We start from the raw sequence: 21,664 nt of genomic DNA on the forward strand, positions 1-21,664 counted from the left end.
TGAACCACTGCTCAAAATGTGAATAATTTTGATCTGATATTTATACCTAGATGTTCTTTTAGGGTGACACATAATTAATACTTTTGTTACTGATAGAAATTTTACTTAAGATTACCTGATTCAACATATTTGCAAACTGCTAAGCCACTGGCATTGTCATATTCCGATTAAGATGAAAAATAAATCATGTAACTTCTCACAAGGAAATTCAGGAGGAAATTTCCTGCTTTAAATTTTTTTTTTTTTTTTTTTTTTTGTGAGAGAGAGAGGGAGGGAGAAAGAGTGAGGGAGGGAGAAAGGGAGAGAGAATCTTAAGCAGGCTCCACGCTCAGGGTAGAGCCCAACTCAGAGTTCAATCTCCAGATGGTGAGATGGTGAACCACCCAAGGAATTTCTTGTTTCTAAGCCATTTGTTGTTGTAAGGCAAACTCCACACAGTTTGATTACTCTTTGGATTCGGTCAGTGTTTCATGAAAGTAAGGATAGAGAACCCAGGATACCTGGGGCAAGAAAATCTTCTCTATTCCCCAAACTTAATGTTTCTAAGGACATGTTTAAAAAGAAAAAGGAAAAAGGGGGCATGTGGGTGGCTAAGTCACTTAAACATCCAATTCTTAATTTCAGCTCAGGTCATGATCTTAATGGTTGTGGGAATGAGCCCTGGGTCTGGATCTGCACTGAGCAGGGAGCCTGCTTGGGATTGTCCCGCTCTCCCTCTCTCTCTGCCCCTCCCCTGCTCGTGTACACGTCTCTCTCTCAAAGTAAATAAACATTTAATAAAAAAGTAAAGGAAAAAAGTCTTGCATTGGGACTTGACATAGAATTAATGGAAACACTGGGAAGTGTTTCATGATCATGTTCAAGTGCTGCTAACGGGAACACAGACCTGCAGGTCACTGAAGCAGAGAATGGAGCCCTGAGACTGCTTCTCATGAGTCACCACTTTGGATGCTGCCTATTTGAGCCCTAAAAGTTTCTTTTTTTTTAAAGTTTTCTGTTGATATCAGGGAGATAGTCTAATGAGGTACCAAATCCCTAAAATCTTCTTAATAGCAGGAGATAGCTCAGTGCCATATGTGACTCATGGTTTTGGGTAGGGCCAGTGGGAACCTGGAAACTGGCTGCAGTTGAATCCAAAGAAGAGAGAACCCAAAGTTCTGGATCAGATAGGTAAAGTAGAGGGAAATTAGGGCTTCTCTGTGGGAAGGTTTTAGGGCCAGGTATACCAAGCCTGGACTCCTCTCTAAATGCCAAATGTCAGACAGTTGATTGTTTCCCTCAGAGTACAAGGGTAAATGAACTTACCTGTAAAATATTCTCCAAATTCCTGTTCTAGCTTAATTGCACGATCATAGGTTTTCTTTGCTTGTTCCTCTGTTAGACGTTTATTCATCTCCCTGGGAAAATGAGGTTTTGGTATTAGAACATACGGGGAAGTACCTGACAAATCCTGACAAATTAAAATATGTGGCAAAAATGAATCCTGCAGGAGGCACAGTAATCTTAGCAGCTTCCTAGTCCTCATTTGGGATTCTTCTTTGCGGAAATAATTTCAGCAATAAGGACCCCCTCCCAGAGAGCTCACTCTCTTGGTTCCATCCTGGAACCGAGATTGATGCAGAATCTATCTGTTTATGATTTTCTGTCACTGGTTCCTGTTCTGTTCCTGTTCCTGTTCTGTCCTCTGCAGTCACACAGAGTGGGATGAAACCTCTTCCCTCCATGACAGCCACCGGGTCTTAAAATCAAGTGCTCATGTGTCCTTTGAGGCTACCACTCCTTCAGAATAAACTGTCCTACTTCATTCATCTGTACTCTCATTGGATGTGATTTCCAAATCCTAACCTTCCTGGTTACTCTTTGGACTTTTTGGCTGCCTTGATCTGTCTTAAATATGGGACATAGATTTGAATGAAATCTTCCAGGGGTGGTCAGAAGTGGGAGAAGAGATGGAGAGAAGGGAAGGGACATCACAGCATTTTGTACCTCATCACATCTGAGAGAACTAGACTTGACTGTTGGCAGGTCCTGCTTTCACAGAAACCTTTGATTTCTCCACTCTCTGTCCTCCCCAAGGGCTGTGGCTCATCATCAGTGTGTAACAGGAAATGCGTGGAGTGGAGAAACAAGTGCTTCCTGAGAAAATATTACAGGCCCCTTAGGCATGTGTACTTTCAGGCCAAAGAAGCATTCTGCCACTCTCCCTGCTCAATTTCTGCAAAGGGTGAGTCCCCTCTATAGAAACAAGAGCCCTGAACTTCTCTGTTTTTGTAATCAGTTGGCTTTACAAGGATCTGCTGAAGGAGGTGTGAATAAATGGACAGAGAGAGAGAATGTAACAATCAAATGTGCTGGGAGAAAATATTTTCAAATAGATTATAATCAAGCAACCTACATAGGGAGCCAGGGTAGAGGATCTTGGTAAGAATCTCCAGTGTTGACTTTGTCTTGTTGCTCTTCTGATAGGAGAATGGGCTATAAAGGCATTATCCCTGGGATTCTCTCTGTGTCCCTTTTTTTCTGTCAGTCTCTCAACGATGGTGTATATAAGTGATCCTTAATCATTGTGAGATTATTTAAGTCCAACCTAGGCTCAAGGATAAATTGAGTGGGAAGGAAATGGAAAAATAATCCAATCTCCTGATTCCTACTTAGCAGCAGCTTTATCTTTCCATGTCCTCTAGGTGTTAAAATTCTTTGCCTACCCAATAAGCTGTACTTCACTAAATAAAAATGATATTGTCTTCCCATTTTCTCTTAATCAAAGACATTTTATTAACCAAAGACTGACAATTCTTTCCTCTGATCATCATATGAATACCAGTGTGGCTGTGATGGGCTGATAAAAGTCTAGCCAAGAGTGAAGATAACTTGGTTGGCCCACTGGGATGCATCACAGGGGCACATAGAATATCGAAAGCATTGCTGCCTTTGCATGCCACTGAAGAAGCCAGAGATTAGGGTATGGGACAGGTGGATTTAGAGCAAGTAGCTGTGGCCTGAAGTAATAAAGAGACTTGTGAAGGTAAAAGAGGAGATCTGCTGTCTGAACTCAAAGTTTTGGAGTTCTTTTAAAACAATTTTAGTCAAATAGACTTACCATTATACCAAGACTTTCCTAAGAGGGTTATTTAGAAAAAAAATTAAAGAACTAAAGTCAGACATTAACATGATTTTAGACATGATCTGATGGCTGCAGTATAAAAAAGTAGCAATTTCCTGAACTCTTGATGTTGAAATAAAGTCATCTCGTCCCGAGGGATGGTATCTACAATTCTTCTCCCAAACAGCACCAGCCCCAGAAGCTGAGAGTGCATGTCACCTTTGGGTACAGAAGATGCTGGGCTAAACCCAGGGATACTTTTCATAGAAGTATAGGGTTTTGTTCCAGATGTCAAGAAGTCATGTGGTTCTGGACCTCTTTTGACTTGCCTGCCTCATGCTAGCCTGTGTTCTTAAAATTCCCTTTGCACTTACTGTAGCCATGACTGAATTTAGATTTTTATCCTCTAATATATCATCTATTATATACTTTGTCTCCTTGCCTAATTTGCGAGTTCTTTGAGGGCAGAGACCAGGGCTTGTTCATTAGCATGTGTCATGGGGTCTGGCTCAAGACTTATTTGTTGAATGAGTAAGTGAATGGATGAATGGAGAACTGGACAAATAAACATAATTATGATACAGTTGAAGACAGCAGTAAACATGGGTCACTGTAGGAGCAAGAAGGCAAAAACAGATTGGGGGTGGCAAGGTAAAGAGACACAGGAAGCTTCACACTACCATGGCATGGGGGTGAGGAACGGAAGTGGCACAGCGGCATGCTATAAAAAGAACATCTCTTTTATACACGCCCTTGATTTTATGCTCCTCTGAAGAATCAGCTATGTATGTACTAATAAGCTTTGTGGTTTGATGTGGATAATGTACTTGAGAAATAATGTGTGTGATGATGTGTCAATGCCTAAATGTGACAGCCGCCATGCTTTTGTTCCAGTTGACCTAGCATTCACTCCTCCCCGGGGAATGGGCAATTCATGCTAGCTTTGCTCCTAAAGTAAAACCCGTGGAAAAGAGTGAACTGGAAAGTAAACATCCAGCCTTTAATAATAAGATCACATTGGTTTGAATGTCACCATTACTGCACTCGAGATTCACGAATATGGCTGCAGCAAATTATGTCGGATTCATGATCTCATTGTGGAAGCCAGCCTTCAGTATGTTTAATTTTCCTTGGTGATAAGTGTCTGTGACAGTGCCTCAGGCAAAACTAAATAAGTCATCTCATAGTTATGGAAGGAAGTAGACCTTCTCCCACCGAGCACCAGATGGGAATGTCTCCCAATATCACACTAAAGCAAATGTGCCAAGGTTGTTTCTCCCTCAGGCTTCACTTCCCTGGGAAGCCATTTATCTCACTGTGTATTTATGATGTGAAAAACTATTTTTATATTTCTGAAACAGGACTTTAAGACGTTATTCCCCAAAGGTGAGGGCCATTTTTCTATTCTTCATAATGTTGGCATTGCTAATACTATTTATAAAGCTCTTTGCAGATTATAAATCATTTTTACATCATGAAATTCATGGTTGCTTAATTTACTTTGTTCACTACCCAACCCAGTATCCCATATGAAGAGAAATGTGATGCAGGTTATCAAGGATAATACTATCAAGAACTAGTATCTTATCATCAACACATGTTTTTCCATGTACCAGCTATGGGCAAAGCTCTTTATGTTATAATTTAACACTTAAATTCTTGGGGCAGAAGGCACTTCAATGACCTCTTGATTTTATTTCTTCATCCTGGGAAGAACTTTTGTCCATCTTTTATTTATGGGAATAAATACGTCTCTGGCGATTTCCCCAGAGGCTGACTGTGTATTTAACTTAATTCTCTTAGGTTGCAATTCTAGCTACTGAAGCTTGCTTTGCTTCTTCACTCTTCGAGAAGACATGGAACAGCTGGCTGATACCTTTTGCAAGTAATTGTTTCACCTCTGGGATTATGTAATTTCCTTTTCTTCTTTCCATGCACCCTGTTTTCCAGTCTCTGGTTCACTTCTGGACCCGGTCAAATGCTCTAAGATCTTGAGGCCCAACTGGAGGCACATTTGAGCAAAATTGTTGCAACAGACACACTGGCATTATCTCTTGTGGCCTCTTGGAAAAGGTAGTTTATAAGTTTTGTAATGATAAAATGGTTTTATTCCTTTTACAATAAAATAACTTAAAATTTTTAACAGTTATAATAGCTACTGTTTATTGAATGCTTACCATATGCTAAAGACCAAATGGAGAACTTTGCATTCATAATCATGTTTAACCTTTGTAGTAGCTGTGAGGTACACATTATTACCTAGTTTAGGTAATAGGTACATATTATGCCTAGTTTAGAGGAGAGGAACTAAATCTGACAGAGGTCAAGCAGCTTGCTGAGGTCACATTACTGATCAGAGGCCAAGGGAAAAAAAACCACACCTAGCCTGACCCATTTTCAAGTCCCTGCTCATAGCCTCTTTGCTCTGCTACTTTTTTTGGCTGCCACAGCCTCGCATTTGTTTGAGAGTTGTCTAGAAAGCAAAGCCAACAATTTGTACCAAATTGCCACTGAAAATATGTTACTTTATAGTAAGGTTGTGAGTATTTGCCCAATTTGTTTACTGATTTTTTGAAGGAAGATATTTTGTCAGTCCTCTGAACAATAAAAAGAACAACAAAAAAATCTGAGTCATACACATTTGCCTGATTCATAAACATGCACTGGTATGGAGCTATTGGTGTGAGTTACAGAAGTGTTACTGCCATGTTGCTAAGAAAACTCCCTTTTAAGGACAGTGGTTTACAGACATGAGGTTTTAATTAAGAAATAAAAGAATTATCTGCTAGAAAAAAATGAAATGTCAATAGAAAGAGTCTAAAATACTGTCTGTTCCCTCTAGAAAAACCCACACATTTAAAAAGATTTACTAATGGAACTGCTTTCAGAAGAAAGAGACAAGCAAAGATGATTGCTTCCTCACATTTGAAAACCCAACCAAACCAACATACCTTTAAAACAACAAAACAAAACAAGCCAAAGAAAAAAAAAATCACACACACACACACACACACACACACACGCAAAACAACTTGTGAAATGAAAATAAAAATCAAGAAGCATTAGGAAAGACATGTTAGGGAATTACTGACGTTATGTCTCTAGAGGTCCAAAAACATTTTAATGTATTTTTTAAAAAGGAAATGCTTTAAAAAATCAACAATGGAACTTCTGACTTATAAGCATTTGTGACAAAGAGCTGTTAGCAATTTGCTGTGTTACGTGGAACAGGCCGCTGGGTGACAGCCTCCTGTGCACTCCACTTACATGAGAGGTTCCAGAGATTTGGGCTTAATGAAGATGGCAATGGGATAGAGCTGGGCAACTTGTAACCGCTTGATAGCATTTCCTGACACATCAAGTATACAGTGTTTGCCCTGGTAGAAAGAGAAGAAAAATATGGAGTTAATCCAGAAAGAATGATCATAATCCAACCAAAACAAACAAACAAACAAACAAACAAAAAAAGTAAGTGTGTCTTAGAGGAAGGTAAGGGATACTGAATTCCTAAAGGTTGAAAAAAGATCATTGCAAAGCATAAATGAAAGTTGACATACAGGGTCATCATCGAATACTTTTGATAACTCCTATTTATGATTCCTTTACTAAGCGCCTGCCACTGGGATAGAGATTTTACATGTGTTATCTCAGTTAGCTTAATTTTCTGAAATAAATATCTGATGTTTCACACAAAGAAGATATGTGGCATTATGTAATGTGACTGGGTCCACGCACATGGAGCTGTCATAATCCATCTCTGAAGACAACTATCAACAAGAAATTCCCAAATCTATGAGATAGGTATTATCAGCCACATTTTTACAGAAGATAAGACTAAGGCTTAGAAATAATATGTAACTTGCCAAAATCTTAGTGCTAGAAGAAATCAAACCCAAGTCTTGAAGCATTGACAGAATTGTTGGTTGGAATCAATAGATACCTCATTGCTTTACCCTGACCAATGTTGAATCTAAAAGAATGGTAATCACGTGAATTTGGAACAATTCCATAAACATTTGTTGAGCGATTTTATGTGTCCTGCCCTGGATATGCTCAATCTAGTATAGCCAAGGACAGACACCTAAAGAGTTACCTTAACTATTTTATCTTAAGTGCTGAGAGAGAGTGTATGCACTGTGCATATAAATTTCTTGTTTGTTAAATGAAAACCCTATTACATATAGCACACCTCATTTAACTTGGCTTCCACTGCAATGAGTTCTCAGAGCAAGGAGTTGCTTGCTTTATAAAGTATTTCTGGAAAAGTAGATACATTTGCCAAATATGATATTCTGACTCCCGGGGAGAAATGGCCTCATTACGCTGAGGCCAGAAGAACTTTACAAAAGAAGAGAAAAAACATATTGTGCAGATAGGAACAGTCCTAAATCAATAACGGGGGATTAAAAACTGTATAAGAGTTTCACGTGTATTACCCACGTGAAAACAAAGAGACCCCAATGAATACCTGAGCTCTTCTAGGAGAAACATACCAAGATGGTTCAACCCTATATCACTTAAGTAATTGCAAGTTTGCTATTTGTGAAAGACAGCAGCTATACAAGATGTCTAAACGCTGTTTGATTATTCACTGGCCAGAACTTTTCAAGTTAACAAAGGTTATATCTACATTTCAAAGGGGAGAACAGATGTAATAATCAGGAAAATGGTTAGAAACAATATGATGAAGCTCATAGAACCTAATTTTTGATAGGAAGAGACACAGCTTTCTTCCTGTATTCTCAGATAGACATTAAAATTTCTTCTTTAATTTTTTATCAGTACATCAAAAAGTTGTGTCAAATCAAATAAAATCAACCCAACAAGTATGAATTGTATAACAAATGTATTGGTTCTTAACTCTTTTCTTTTCTCTCATAAAATAAATCCTCTGTGTTGACAGATTAGGAACACTCTACAGGCAGATTTTTTTTTTTTTTTTTTTTTTTTTTTTTTTGATAGAGAAAGAGAGCTTTTGCAAAATAGGAGAGAAGGAGGAAAGATGGGGGAGGGGCAGAGGGGCAGAGAATCTTAAGCAGGCTCCACACTTAGCACAGAACCCAAAGTGGGGTGCAAACTCACGAACCATGAGATAATGACCTGAGCTGAAGTTGAGTTGGATGCTTAATTGACTGAGCCACCCAGACACCCCTCTCTATCTATAGGCAGATCTTAAAGCCACATTCAAGTGCCTTCCTATCCTGTTTTCTCTTGAACATTCTCTTCTTTTCTAAGCCTTCGATATTACCAGCAAGAAGGGAATTGCAGTATTCAAACCCCACTGAGTTGAAATTTCTGCCTAGCCCTCTTCATCTACCTACTCCTCCACCAAGAGAGTGTCAAGTTTTCAGGGAGATAAAATGTAACTCCTGCTAACAAAAAGAATTGAGGTTCCTGATCTAAACAACCAAGAGTAACAAAGCTTCCTTAATAAATTCAAAGCTGTTTACTGGGGCCAAAGATGAGTGAGTCAAGGACAAAGTGAATTTCCATAAACTTCAAGCTGTTAATTGCCTTTAGGTTTATAACACCTTCCTCCCCACAAGTCAGTCAGCATACTTTACTGAGATTAGAACAAAGATTAATGACCTTGATCTAAAGTGATTCTCTGCTTAGAGGTCTTAAAAGGAATATTTAATCAAAATTTACACCTGCAATCAGGAAAGAGTAATGACCAAACAATGCAGTTTGCCACCTGGGAACCTTCTTTAGGGGAGGTATAAGATGATTGGTGAACATACCCTTTCTGCTACAAATCTCACAGACTGCACACTAGTTCCATATAAATTGTCATTGTACTGGCCAGCTTCTATAAACTTGTGCTCTTGGATATCTTTCTCCATTTGTTCTCTGGAAATGACAAAGTGATAGTCTCTGCCATCCACCTCATAGTCCCGCTTTGGCCTCGTAGTATCTATATAAAACAAAAGTAATAAAATTAAGGTAATTTATATTCATAAATGTCCTTTACAGTTATTTTCTTTACCATACCCCCAACACAGATATACAAAAATATGTAATATGACATAGTAACAGGTACCAGTTAGCCTCTCACCATAAGCAACTACAAAATTAGACAAAGTATATGGAACAGCCATTGCCAGGCATCAGACAACAGGCAACACAAGGCTGTGATCTTGAGAGAGGAGAAACCCACGAGGGGAACTCTATATTCATTCCACCTCCGTTTCCAAGAGGGAGGTCTAGGGCTTATATAGTGCTAGGAGACACCGGAGTTCACTCAGAACTGGGCATTTGGTTGAGTACCTGAAAAGGCCAAAATTTAGAAGGAGACTCTACATTTATTCTAAACCTACCTTCACAAAGTGTGTAACCAAGTCATAACTGAAGAAGCTGATTTGCCAGTAAATTATTATCAGCCAGAACAAAAACAATATTCTATAAAGAAAGATAACCAAATCTGGACTGTCAGTAATGTAGTGTCACAATGTCCAATACACAATTAAAGATTACGGGACACGCAAAACAACAACAACAACAACAAAAACAAGAAAGTGTGTCATATAACCAGTAGGGAGAAAAAAATGGATATACAGTAAAAACATATTTAGGGGTTTAAAAAGATGTAAAATGAGATCATCACACTTAAGGTGAGACTAAAAGTTAACTCTAACCATGGTTAGAGGTGGTTAAACTTCTTGGTAAGAAGAGAAGGGAAAACAATTTATCAGTATAAATAAAAGTTGTTAAAATATTTCCAATCTTTGATTCAGGTACTCTCTTCCTAGGAATCTATCTTAAAAATTATCAAAGATTCAGATATAAATTTATCCGTATAGATATTCATTATATTAATTTATAAATTACAAATAATAATTACAACATAATTACAACTAGAGAAAAGTAGAGACATCCCCAAATACTCATAAATGAGGAATGATTAATTATGATATAATTTAAAATATTTATATGAAATTTCAAATACTTTAAAAATACTTTTAAGCCAAAAAAAATTGTGTACATCCAAAATGTACCCAATCAGAGGAGAAAATGTGTGCATAGAAAGAAGGACTAGGTAAAAATCTATGAAAATATTAACAATGATGTTATCTCTGGATCCTATGTGAAATTCTGTATATTTTTTATTTTCTTGTTTAACTTTCTTTTTGGCATTTTCCAAGTTTTGTACAATGAACACACATTAGTTATCGTAAAATAGTGCTATTAAAACAAGAGAAAGAGCACAAGGTAGAGGGAAAAGTAGGAATGGTGTTTAAGGACTGTCTGGGTTTTTTTCTTTCCAAAGTGGGGAAACACACTGGAGGCCACTATGAATGGAGTAGGGTTTGTCTGGATCGTTTATGTCTGGACACCTTCTCAAGATATTCTCTGTGGCAGGATCCCTTCCCAGAGTCCTTGCTGGAATAGTTTCATGACATACAGCAATCACCCTAGCTCCCCTCTGTGAACTCACACACATGCAACTCCTGCTATTGTTAGGTATTCTGGGTGACATCTGCAGTGCTGAGGTGTTAGAGACACTTCAAAGCATACAAAAAGCTTAAAAATGTGGAATGAGAAAAAATATTTGTTGGAATCAGATTTAAGAGCTCAATTATCTAATAAATTGAAATTACCTGGTGGGGGGAGGTTCTATTTACACACACACACACACACACACACACACACACACAGAAGGCCTCTACACATATCTATGTGACACAGTGGCAGTAGTGGGTGAATGGGAAGGTGTGGTGCATGGGAGGAGGTAGAGCAGATGGATCCTTAGAGGGCTATAAACAGAGGGACCAGAAGACCTGATGATTGTCCATAAGGACGAGAAAGCAGATTAAAGTCCACAATGGCCTGCAGCATAGATTAAGGTTTTATACACCTTCTTGTCTTCATCCTCTCAATACCTTAGACTATTATCACACATGTTTTGGGATTGACACATGGCCCTAAGTCATCCTGAGATGATTTTAATATATGGCTTTGTTTCTGATCTCTCTTATTCTATGGGAAAAGATGCTTCCATGGCATTTCAATCAATTTATAAGAACATACTGATGACTATCAATAATCTTATGCTATTTTAAATGCTATGGGAATTATAAAGAAAGTATTTATCTTGCCTCCTAGGGGACCACAGTCAGTTTGGAGAACATATTATGCTCACTAAATAGAGAACAATATATGGCTGCACTGATGAAAAGTGTTAAGCAGAGAAAATTAAGTAAGGTGCTCAGATTAAAAAAAGATGCTCAGATAATATGTAACTGACAGTATTGCATCAGTGGAGAGACCATCAGAGGAACAGAATTATACCTTATCGTCTCAAAAGGAGTCGAGCTTTTCTTCTAACAAGATGAGAAATGATACTTACGAGGCACACAGGAGCCAAATTTATCAGGGAATTCAGATATCAAGTCATCATTGATCCGATCCTTCATGGGACCCAGGATAATCACTGGCCGGGTATAGTTTACTGCAAAGAGGAAAGGGAAGAGGCAAATGAGGAGGAAGACTTGGACATGACTGCAAAACTGTTCTGCATGGGTGAGTGCTAAGGCAAAAATGCCAAACAGAACTGGTGTGGGCGTTACTTCATTGGATGAATTGCCCATACAGCCCTGCATGAGAAATTGATGTTCAACATTCAGTATATTGGCTGTGCCTACTTTCTGGAATTTACCAATAGGGAAAAGCAACTGCAGTGTCTGTCAATGAAAAGAAACATCTGGAAGAGTTTTGCTTACTCTCAGGTTTTGCCTTACAATGTCAAAACAACTACTGAATTTAGTCAATTGAGTGGGTGAAAAAAGATTCCAAAGCAGCTGTTTGGCCATTGTTTAGATAATGACTTTAAGAAGCAATTGTTAGTATAATGACACCTTATGTTTTTATAATTTCTTTTCCTCAGCTCCAAATGCTCTCTATTCTCTTCTGGGGTTTTCCTAATTCTTTTGTATCATGAGGTTAGAAAGAACTCTAAAGTCCATTTGGTACAACTCCTCCTCGATGCTTCAATCTTCTCAGCAATATGCTTGTCAATAGCCATTAGCCTCCCAGAAAAAGAAATACAGGCTTCTGGAGCAGCCCAGAAGATGGCTTGTATCTTAGGACAGGTCTGCTAGAAAGCCTTTCTCAATTCTAAGTGGACGTCAGTCTCCCAGGAGATTTTATCCATTTGTCCTTTAGGTGCGGCTTTTTAGTGATTTGATGGGCTCCTTCCACTTAGGACCACTCATCTGGAGGGTAGCTCCATCCTCGTGGAGGCTGTCCCTGCCCATGCTTAGCAGGGAAGTTGTTTGATGATAGAGCCAATGAGAAAGCAGAGACTAGTCTGGGGACAGTGGAGCATTAGGCAGAGTTTATCATCCTTAGTCCTTCACTCTTTGGCTGCTATAATGATGTCACCTGATGTGGCCTGGAAATCAGGAACCAGAGCATGCTGGGAAACTTACTTTCTTGCCTTGTGACAGGCTCATAAGAAAGAATGAAGTCTTCTTGCCCTCCTGAGAAGAGAAGAAAGGAAAATTACAGTGAACTAACAACCAGTCATATACCACACACCACAGCTACAAGCCCTGCTCTGAAACACAGGAAATAGACACAGTTCAGGGGTCATTTTCCTTGCTCTCTCTCCTTGAGCCATCCCCCCAAATCCCTTCATCATCCTCATAAAACTCTTTAGCACTATTATAGTATCAGGTTATTGATGGTCATAACTCTAAGCAATGACTGGAGGCTAACTACCTACAGTTCAGCAGGGCAGTGACCTATGAGACTGCCTTCTTTCTGATGCTGAGAAGTGAAGTCCCTATTACTTATAATGAAACCATTCAGTTCTAGGAGAGGTCCATCCAATAGTTTGTTTCCACATTATCAGAATTCCTGGACCTGATATTTCATTTTCTATTTAATTTCCCAAAAAAGCACATTGTTCAAAAGCAAGTGTCTGCTTGGTTCATTTATGTTGCAAAAACTTCATCAGCATATACCATGGGACACAGAAGATTTTATTGTAATGGCAATTCATTAAGAAAATGCTGGATCAGTTCAAGGAGATAAAAAATTGAGGAGGCCTCTAAATCACTGATTAGAATCACTGCTAAATCTAGCCTTAAAACTTTGGAAAGAGAACTAAGGAAGACAACGTAATAAAAGTGTCAGCCCCTCCAATGACATTTACTTCAGGCCTTCTGATTCACAGTGAGGCTCAAGTCAACAAATAACTATGGAAAGTTAATTGGTTTTAGGCTATTATTTTTTCAAACATGTGTTTCACCCAGTTGATGAACTGGGCATGAGATTAGCCTGATTCAGCTGTGAACCCAGAAGGGTCTACTCTTTTCTCCTCATTAGGCCCAGTACTGATAGCCTTTTGATACAGAAATAGTTTAGAGCTATTGGAAAGGACTTCCTGTATGCTGTTCTGTAGAGGAGTGTTTTAGGAGGTATTTTTTCCTGAGACCAAAGGGCCATGCATCTCATTGCTTTCTCTTCTCAACCCCCTAGATATACATTCCATCTGTCAATATCATGTGCTCCTCCTTCAATAACTACGGAATCAGGAAAAGTGAGTTAATTTCATAAAAGGAATTAATATTTACAAACAGTTTTGATGACAACTAATTTAGGAGGTATTAGGCAATATATGGATAAAGCTGTGAAGCATAGACATCTTCCCTGGAGACTAGGTAGCTGGGATGAGGAAGGGGTTGAGAGTAGCTTATTTTTTCAAGTGTGAGAAATGGCACCAGGCCAGAGTCATATCTCTTTTCATCTTCAAGCAAGTTTACCCTGAGAATGGCACTGCTAGACTAAGCTACTTCCTCAGGACATGGAGAATGAGCCTTGATGTTCCTTCTCAGTGACATCTACTCATGGCTGCTCCAGGGATGATCAGGGACTTTTCCATACCTGGTCACAGGTTTAGTATGTGAGGAGTCAGAGTCACAATTATTATTTTTTATTCAGTACAATATGATTCCGTTTTAATAAACTAAACAGCCGAAATTTACACAGTCTAGGCCAAAAAATAATGAAAGTGATTGACTTCAGTTGTCTAAAGCCTGAGACAGGTAGAGGTCATAGGAATTCAGAAGGTAACTGTTAAAATGGTTGGGGACAAAGTATAGCTTTGGGGCTAGCAACATGGCAGACTAGTACTGCAGTGTTAGACTGTAACTTTAAGGGGAAATCTTTATGGAACGATTAATATGTGAGAGGAGAATCCTGATCACTGGGCAACAAAGATTTTAAACACCAGGAGATACTTAACCTCTCTACTAGACAAGGAACTCCATAAAGGCAAGGACTGGGTTTCATTTACCAATGGTGTCCCAGTGTTCATCATAGAAAAAAATGTCAATGAATTTGCATTCTGATTTTAGTGGTAGGAAATGGGATGAGTAATGAGGCCAAAGATAGGTTTTACTTTATGTTTCTGTCTGGATGCTTTCATTTTGGGAAGTGTGGTTTTCTCGAAATAAATATAACACGTCATGTTCCCATAGGAATCTTTTTCCAATGTCCTTACAGATCATTCTGATGGGACAGTCTAAAGGCAAACCTTAAATAAGATATTTGGTGTCAGGATGTTTAATTTGTGATTCAGAAAACTAGGACAAAGCAACACAGCTTTGATTAACTTTGTTCGAGAGTTGTGTAGTTCTTTTGTTTACCCCCTGCTTTCTGGTTTACTTTCTAACTTACAAAATGCATTGGTTCTTGTTCACAGCAGGAAGACTGGTGGTAGCATCCTTTTGTCAGGGTCCATCCCACTTCCAAAGACCCTGTACCAATCAAGTACTATGTTAGGAAGCCTGCAGGGAAGCTGTCATGGATGGGATTACATAATAGCTGTGATTACAGCACCTCAAGCCAATTTTTACTTTCATGTGTGGGAACGAAAAGGTGTACAGGGAATGTGAAGGAGACTAAGAGAAGGGGGGGAAAGAGTCACAGTAATAAAAGAAAGACAATTCACATCTGTGTGGCCATAAAGGGCTTTCACACCCATTGTTTTCTATTTTTCACAGCCATTTCTGTTGAGGTCGGTGTTCTAATGAACCCCATTTTACAGATGAAGAAGCTGAGGCTTGGAGATGTTAATGGGGCTTGTTTCCTCAGTTATTAAGTAGTGGAGTCAAGATTTAAAACCACACCTTTTTTGACTACTCAAAGGGATATAGAATTTTCTGTTGGGATGGGGATAAAAGGGACACCTTACCAATGAACAAAGAATGGGTGGCAAACTTAGGAGCTGAACCCAGGTCAGAGTTACTGGGAGGCCATACAGTGCTCTATCTATAAACACCAACTGTTTTTTTGTTAATGCTGCTGTGTGTTGTCTCTGTACAATAGTCATTCTTAGTAGTTTTTCTATTTTTTTCTCAGGAGGTGTTGGCACTTAGAAATAACAGCTAACAAAAAGGTACAAACTATTACTTGGTCTTGTTTTGGCAAGTGCATGGCTGAAAGTGGGAGAGCAGCACAGTGCTGTGTGCAGACAGCTGCAACTGTCAGGGAGTCAGCAGAGGCCTCTGTTAACAGTCTCTATGAGACCTTTGTGTTTAAACTGGAAGCAAGTCACAACTAGAGGGACTCAGAGTAAGACCTTCAGATGTCCTCGTGATCTAGAAAAGCAAGTTGGTGTTTGTTAGGAGTTTTTAGAAACTAGAAAAGAGAGAGGAGGGAAGGGAAGACCAGGGGCAGTACACTTAATGTTCTAAATTTAGTGTGTAGCACCTGCATTTGATGATTATTAAAAATAAATTAGGTTCTTAGAGGTATGGAACATCAGTGCTAAGAAAGGGTTTGGAGGTCATGTGATTCATAGATGGCAAGTATGGAGCACACGCTGTCACTCCCCCATTTCGTGCCCTTGATAAGCATCACAGATTGATCTTTGCCCCCATTACTGCTGGGCTTCAACTTGGCCTCAGTACTTTTCAATACAATTCTTCTGGTGGCTGTTACCCATGGGTCAGCATTGGGATCTTGGTTAAAATCTGCCTGCCATCTCTGTTGTAACTCAGGCTACTCAATTTATATAAGAGAGAACTGAGGTTCAAAGATGATGGGTGATTTCTTCAAGGTCACATAGTGAATTGGTGGTTCAGTGTCTCCAAAGGAGTTCAGAAGATTAAATCAGTTAATGTACACAGAAAGCCAGGCTTAGTGCACAGTTAATGCTACATAAATGTTTCTGCTTGTATTAATTCAGTAGCCGGTATGGAATAGTTGAAATGTACTGTATAAAACATAAAGAGGCTTGGATTACAAACTATATGGCAGAGTGACAATGTATGGAATTCAGAAGTAAAATCTCTTGCTAGGTCTTATAATGCCACTATATTATGCAGCCTCTTGAAGCTTTAGCTTCCTCATCTGTAAAATGGAATGTTAATATAAGACATATCTGTTTTATTGCAGAAATCAAGTAAGAAAATATATAATGAAAAATTGCTTTGCAAAGTCCAAACAACTAGAGGATTTATAAGGGCAATCCTTGAGCAGAGTGGAGAAAGGAGAAGAATATGGGCTTTTTTTGATGGATTCCAGTGGAAAAGTTTTGGGTCTCCTCATATCAGTACTCAGTTACATTCAGATCATTTTGAAAATCCTACTTAACTGATGAACACCAATAGAATAGAAAGATAATCATCAGTTCCCCTCTACCAGTGATGACATAAAGAACTTTATGAGCTTTGGGGAAGGCAGGTCTCAGCTGTAGACACTTGCAGTCTTCATTATGCCTACATGGATGGTCTTTATTGCATCCTAATATGAGGACGTTTGAAAGCTAAGATACAAAAGCCACCACAGATACAAGCCTTCACTGTACTACTCTGTTGACAGAGAGAAATCTGGAATTAGTCCTTAATTAAGAGAGTTTTGAGGGGGTATTTTGCAGAATTACACAAGGTGTGCTGTAATTAACTGCATTATAGCTAGTGCCAGTACAGTTGGGCTTTGAAAAATTCTTTTTTTATAATGCTTGAGATGGTGCAGGAAATGTCTGAGCTGTTTATTAGAAATTGAGGTTTGTGTAAGTGTGTGTGCATGTGTGTATATCTCAGGAAATATATGTGGCTTCACTTAAGGTTGTCACAACATATGAGTCCCTGATGCAGTGTGAATGGTACCTCTGGGGCTCTGAGACATCCTGGTCTGGGACTTTGTTTTGACCACTGACCATTTTTTAAAGCCACTGGGTCCCAGAGTGGACACAGAATGGTTCTAAGAGTAAAAAAAAATAATACCTGGACAACAGTGAACGAGGGTCTTTATAGTATTTGTTTATACTACTGTTCATAAACATAAAAGTTAGTCATAATTACAGCAAAACCCAGGAATTCAATAGAAAAATGCAGTTATTTTGATTTCAAAATGGCAATTTTCTGAAAACAATGTCTGTTCCAACCATGGCATGTTGCAAGTCTCCATGCCTTCTTTCCTGCCACTGCCCTACCTGGAAATTTCTTCCTCAACTTGTCTAGCTGGCGAGCACCTCATCTTTCCAAAACTCAGCTCAAAGGTCACTTCCTTTGAAATCATCTCTGAAGTCTCTCCTATTATTCAGCAAGACTTTTACCCTAGAAACTGCTGCACTTTGTGTATTTTGTTGTTGAGTGCTGAGTTCTAGAGTTGGTTGAGATTCATACTGGCTCTCATGGTGCCTGTGAAGAGAGCATGGCATGGTAGATGTTGACTGAGTAAATGAATAATCCTCCATAATTCCTCATATTTCCATCCTGGGGAAAGATGGAAATTTTTCCTCTGAGCTACAACAAAGGCTGTTTTTACTTTTATTCATTTGTGAAGAAAGCAATCTGAGTGGCTGAACTGTAACCTCAGATGAGACCCAGGCCAATATAGATTATTGGACTCTACATTTGCTCTCCTAATGTCATAGAGTCCAGCTCCAATTCTTCTCTCTTCTCATAGATAATTCAAGCTGCTGCAAGTGCTTATTTTATTCACCCAGTAAATATTTATGTGCACCTACTATTTGATAATGAAGACTTATTGACATCATCTTAGAGCATCACCACCAAAAACTTAAGCAGCTGAAAGCGTTGGGCCAATTTTTCTAACTTTATTATTCTGGGAAGAATATTCCTACCCCTGAAAGAGAAAACAGGGGCCTCTAAAATACTCTAAGAAGGATTTACAAAGAAAAGCATAGTTCTTATATCTACTTTCTGTAAAGAGAATTGAAAGGAGAAGGTATGATGTTTCCCCTTTCTATACCTGCATCTGCAGGATGGAAGCACAACACTTAGAACTGAATATCAGAGAAACTAGGGCCATTGGTCCTGTGAAACCCTACACACAAGTTGTATTTTTCCTTATACTAAATTGAGGGTACCTCATGTGTCAGGAAGGCAATTTTTGGTCACTTTTTCTTGGCCTGGTTTCTCTTTGTTTTAAAATTCAATGAAGGGAAGGGGGAGGCAAGTGTTTTGTCAATTTGGGAAAATCATAAAATTTTAAGAGTGGGAAGAAGGGAAAAACATTAAGGCTCATGTTGAGAACAAGAACCCTTTGATACCTTTCACCAATAAGACTTGCCATTCTGTTGTGGAAGAAAATTAGGTGGTTCTGATATTATCTGATTGATCAAAGGTATCTGTTTTCATTTCATCTTCCTCCTCTGGTCCCTTCCTCCATCTGGCACTTTTCTTCTTTTGTGCTTTTTTCTATTTGTTACCAATCTGATTCTATGAAGTCTTTCTCAAAATCCACATTGAATCTGTCACATTCCAAGAATACCAGTGGGTACTCCACCACAAAAAAGGCATGGTTTTATAACGTAACCATGCTGTAATGGAAGGAAAAAAATAAAGAGTGTTTTAATTTTAATTAATACACCATTCAAAGGGGAAAAAAACCCAACCAATTTCTGTCTTGGTAGCTGTGGGTCATTTGTATTGGGCCTGTAGTTTTCTAATATCCTCAGTAATTGCTTTTGAGGAAACCCATTTTATGAAGGAGGGCAAATAAATATTATAGAAGTTGTGAGGATCCCAGTAGTAATATGTACCTACATTGGTCACCAAAAACCAGTAAGAGGTGGTAAGAAACCACAAGAATGCATCACAGGGATTGCTTGGTGTTTGGTGAAAATTTTATACACTAAGCAAATGGCTTGAGGTGACCCAAAAAAGACCAGAGATAATTTTTATCACCTACCTTTTCAGAAAGTTAAGCTTTCTGATCCAAGATTTGTTAACTTAAAAAAAAAAAAGTGAGTTCCTTCAACATTAGAGGATGAAACTTTTTCATCACTTCCCAACCATCAAAAAAAAAAAAATAAAGTTAGATATATCACAGTATCTACCTTAAAATATTAATCAAGGAGAGAAGAGATATAAAAGTTCACACTCAATTTAAAAGGAACACTGTAATTTCTCAAGCTTTCTCTCGCAAAGGGGAGCCAGGAACAGAAAGTAAAGGCAAAATGAGAAGGGAAATCAAACTTTTTATCCCTCCTGCAGGGAGTTTTAATTATGTTGGGGGGCAGAATGTCAAAGTCCACCAGGTTGAACTTTCCCCCCATCTTCTCTGGGAGAAGTGCATCAGCAGGCCGCAGCCAACAGAAGCTGGAATCGTTTACTAGCAAGACTGCTACTGCCTGCACAGATCACAAAAGAGTCCACAGATGGCCCTAGTGTCTTTTGTATCTTTCCACATCAAACGACGATTTCATTTCAAGCCATTTGCTTTGGATGAGGATGATAAAGGGCAGCAATTGGAACACAACAACAGCAAAAATCTGAAGTGACCACCACAGGCAATGGAGCAATTGCAAAGGAAAGAACCACAAACCAAAGCAATAACTTACGGTAGCTACTTTCGCTATCGCTGGCATTAGAAGAAACATGTTCTGCAAGAACAGCACAGCAAATTAAAGAAATACCAAGCATTGGAGAGCAGCCAGAACTCGAAGGAATACATTCATGCATGGCTACTACAAGTGTAAGCAGAAGGCAAGGGAAAGGCTGCAGAAGAGACGGCATTAAGAAAACTCCGTAAGATACAAAAGATGAAAACTTTATCTCCATTTTACAGGAAGCTGCTACTTGATTGCTGGGGCTTCTTTTTAGTAAACAGGAAAGCACCTTTAATCACAAAAAATGTATAATGTCCATCTAAGCACTTTTCTTTTTATGAATACTTTAACCCCATTCATACGGGACTGATTTTCCACTTTCATGTTACAAAGGTCAATGTGTCTCAGCTGGACCGTTTCCTGACTCTAAGTTCAGAAGCTTCTGGTGTGTAGACATTGTTTTCTTACGAGCTTTTTGTTTCTCTATTTTAGCCTTTAGGTATTTTGCTGGAATATTGCATTTCACATTGCCAATTGATCCCTTGAAATTTATTTCTACATAGATGCTTCCTAAACTAATTCTCAGGATGAAAAGGGACTATTGAAGACTTTTCCTGCTCCAGTGAGTGAGGAGAAAATCTTGGAGGAAGAAATGAGTCACTGAAAAATGATTTATGAATCAGCTTAATATCTTCTTGATTTTATTTTTAAGATTCTTGCTTGGATAGCTATTAGGTTCTGGAGGAATGAAACAGGCAGGGGACAAATGGTCTGATACCAAACACAGGTCCTGGCATGAAATATGCTTTTAGTTCATGTTAAATAACTTGCTTGTACAGTGATATGTCAAATTTTTTTTTCATGAAAACACAGTTTAGCTGATGTTACAGGGATATATGTGCCATATTTAGAGACTTTATGTCCCCAAATCATTTTATTTGCACTCTGTATTAAGTTATAGAAGATAAATTCATTAACTTATCAAGTTCTTTGTATATCAGGTTAATTAAATGAGGAATACGTGACTGACTTCTGATGCTCATCAGTAATAAACTCAGGCTTTTAAAAAGTGGCAACTGTTGTACATTTTTTGAAAAAGGAAAAGAATATATAACATTATTCTCTAACAGTAAAAAAGTGCTTTAAAACGTATTTGTACGTTCTCACAAATTGAATGGATTTTTTTTTGTAGCTTTATTGAGGTGTAATTGACAAATAAATTGTAATACACTTAAAGTATACAATGTGATAATGGGATATGTGCATATATTGTGAAAGGATTCTCAAAATTAAGTTAATTAATACATCCTAGAAGGATTAGTTCTAGAGAATGAAACCAAGGAAAACCAAAACATGAGTTAAAATCACAAAATCACATGAATTATTTCTCTTTGTGTTGGTGCATGTATGACCAGGACTATACTGCTAATTTACGCACACATTTTACAAGTGCAAAGGGGCACCAGGGAAAGAAATGTGAATTTGTTTTCTGTTATTGAAAAAAGTCACGGTACACACCCAACAATGGTGTATCTTCATGTACATGATTATCTCAAGTACCTTGAATTGGGGATGACAGGGTTTTTAGTCTTTTTTTTTTTTTTACTTTAACTAAGAATGAAGCTACACTATTCAGTGTTTTGCTTAGCCAATCTCTCTTATTATCAAGATATTGTATAACAGAATTTTTCCACTTTGTATGTAAAGAGAAATTGAAAATATGTTCAAGCTAAAGTGCAAATTATGGCTAATAA

General features: G+C 38.4%; 1 protein-coding gene across 18 annotated transcripts in view; it reads right to left on the reverse strand.

The window, feature by feature from the left end:
- The window catches only part of DLG2 (discs large MAGUK scaffold protein 2), a 2,113,447-nt gene that overhangs the window by 6,110 nt on the left and 2,085,673 nt on the right, over positions 1 to 21,664 (reverse strand). For 10 of the 18 annotated variants that reach the window (XM_078433028.2, XM_078433029.2, XM_078433030.2 and 7 more), the window contains 6 exons: positions 19,923 to 19,964; positions 12,532 to 12,582; positions 11,451 to 11,552; positions 8,845 to 9,017; positions 6,371 to 6,480; positions 1,306 to 1,397 (listed from right to left, as the gene is read on the reverse strand). In XM_078433028.2, coding sequence (XP_078289154.1) covers positions 1,306 to 1,397; positions 6,371 to 6,480; positions 8,845 to 9,017; positions 11,451 to 11,552; positions 12,532 to 12,582; positions 19,923 to 19,964 — 570 coding nt within the window. The remainder of the gene's footprint in view (positions 1 to 1,305; positions 1,398 to 6,370; positions 6,481 to 8,844; positions 9,018 to 11,450; positions 11,553 to 12,531; positions 12,583 to 19,922; positions 19,965 to 21,664) is intronic. The other 8 variants (XM_078433045.2, XM_078433043.2, XM_078433040.2 and 5 more) reach the window with 1 other exon arrangement.

The sequence above is a fragment of the Panthera onca genome, chromosome D1 (genome assembly GCF_046562875.1).
Source record: "Panthera onca isolate mPanOnc1 chromosome D1, mPanOnc1 haplotype 2, whole genome shotgun sequence".
NCBI classification, from domain to species: Eukaryota; Metazoa; Chordata; class Mammalia; order Carnivora; family Felidae; genus Panthera; species Panthera onca.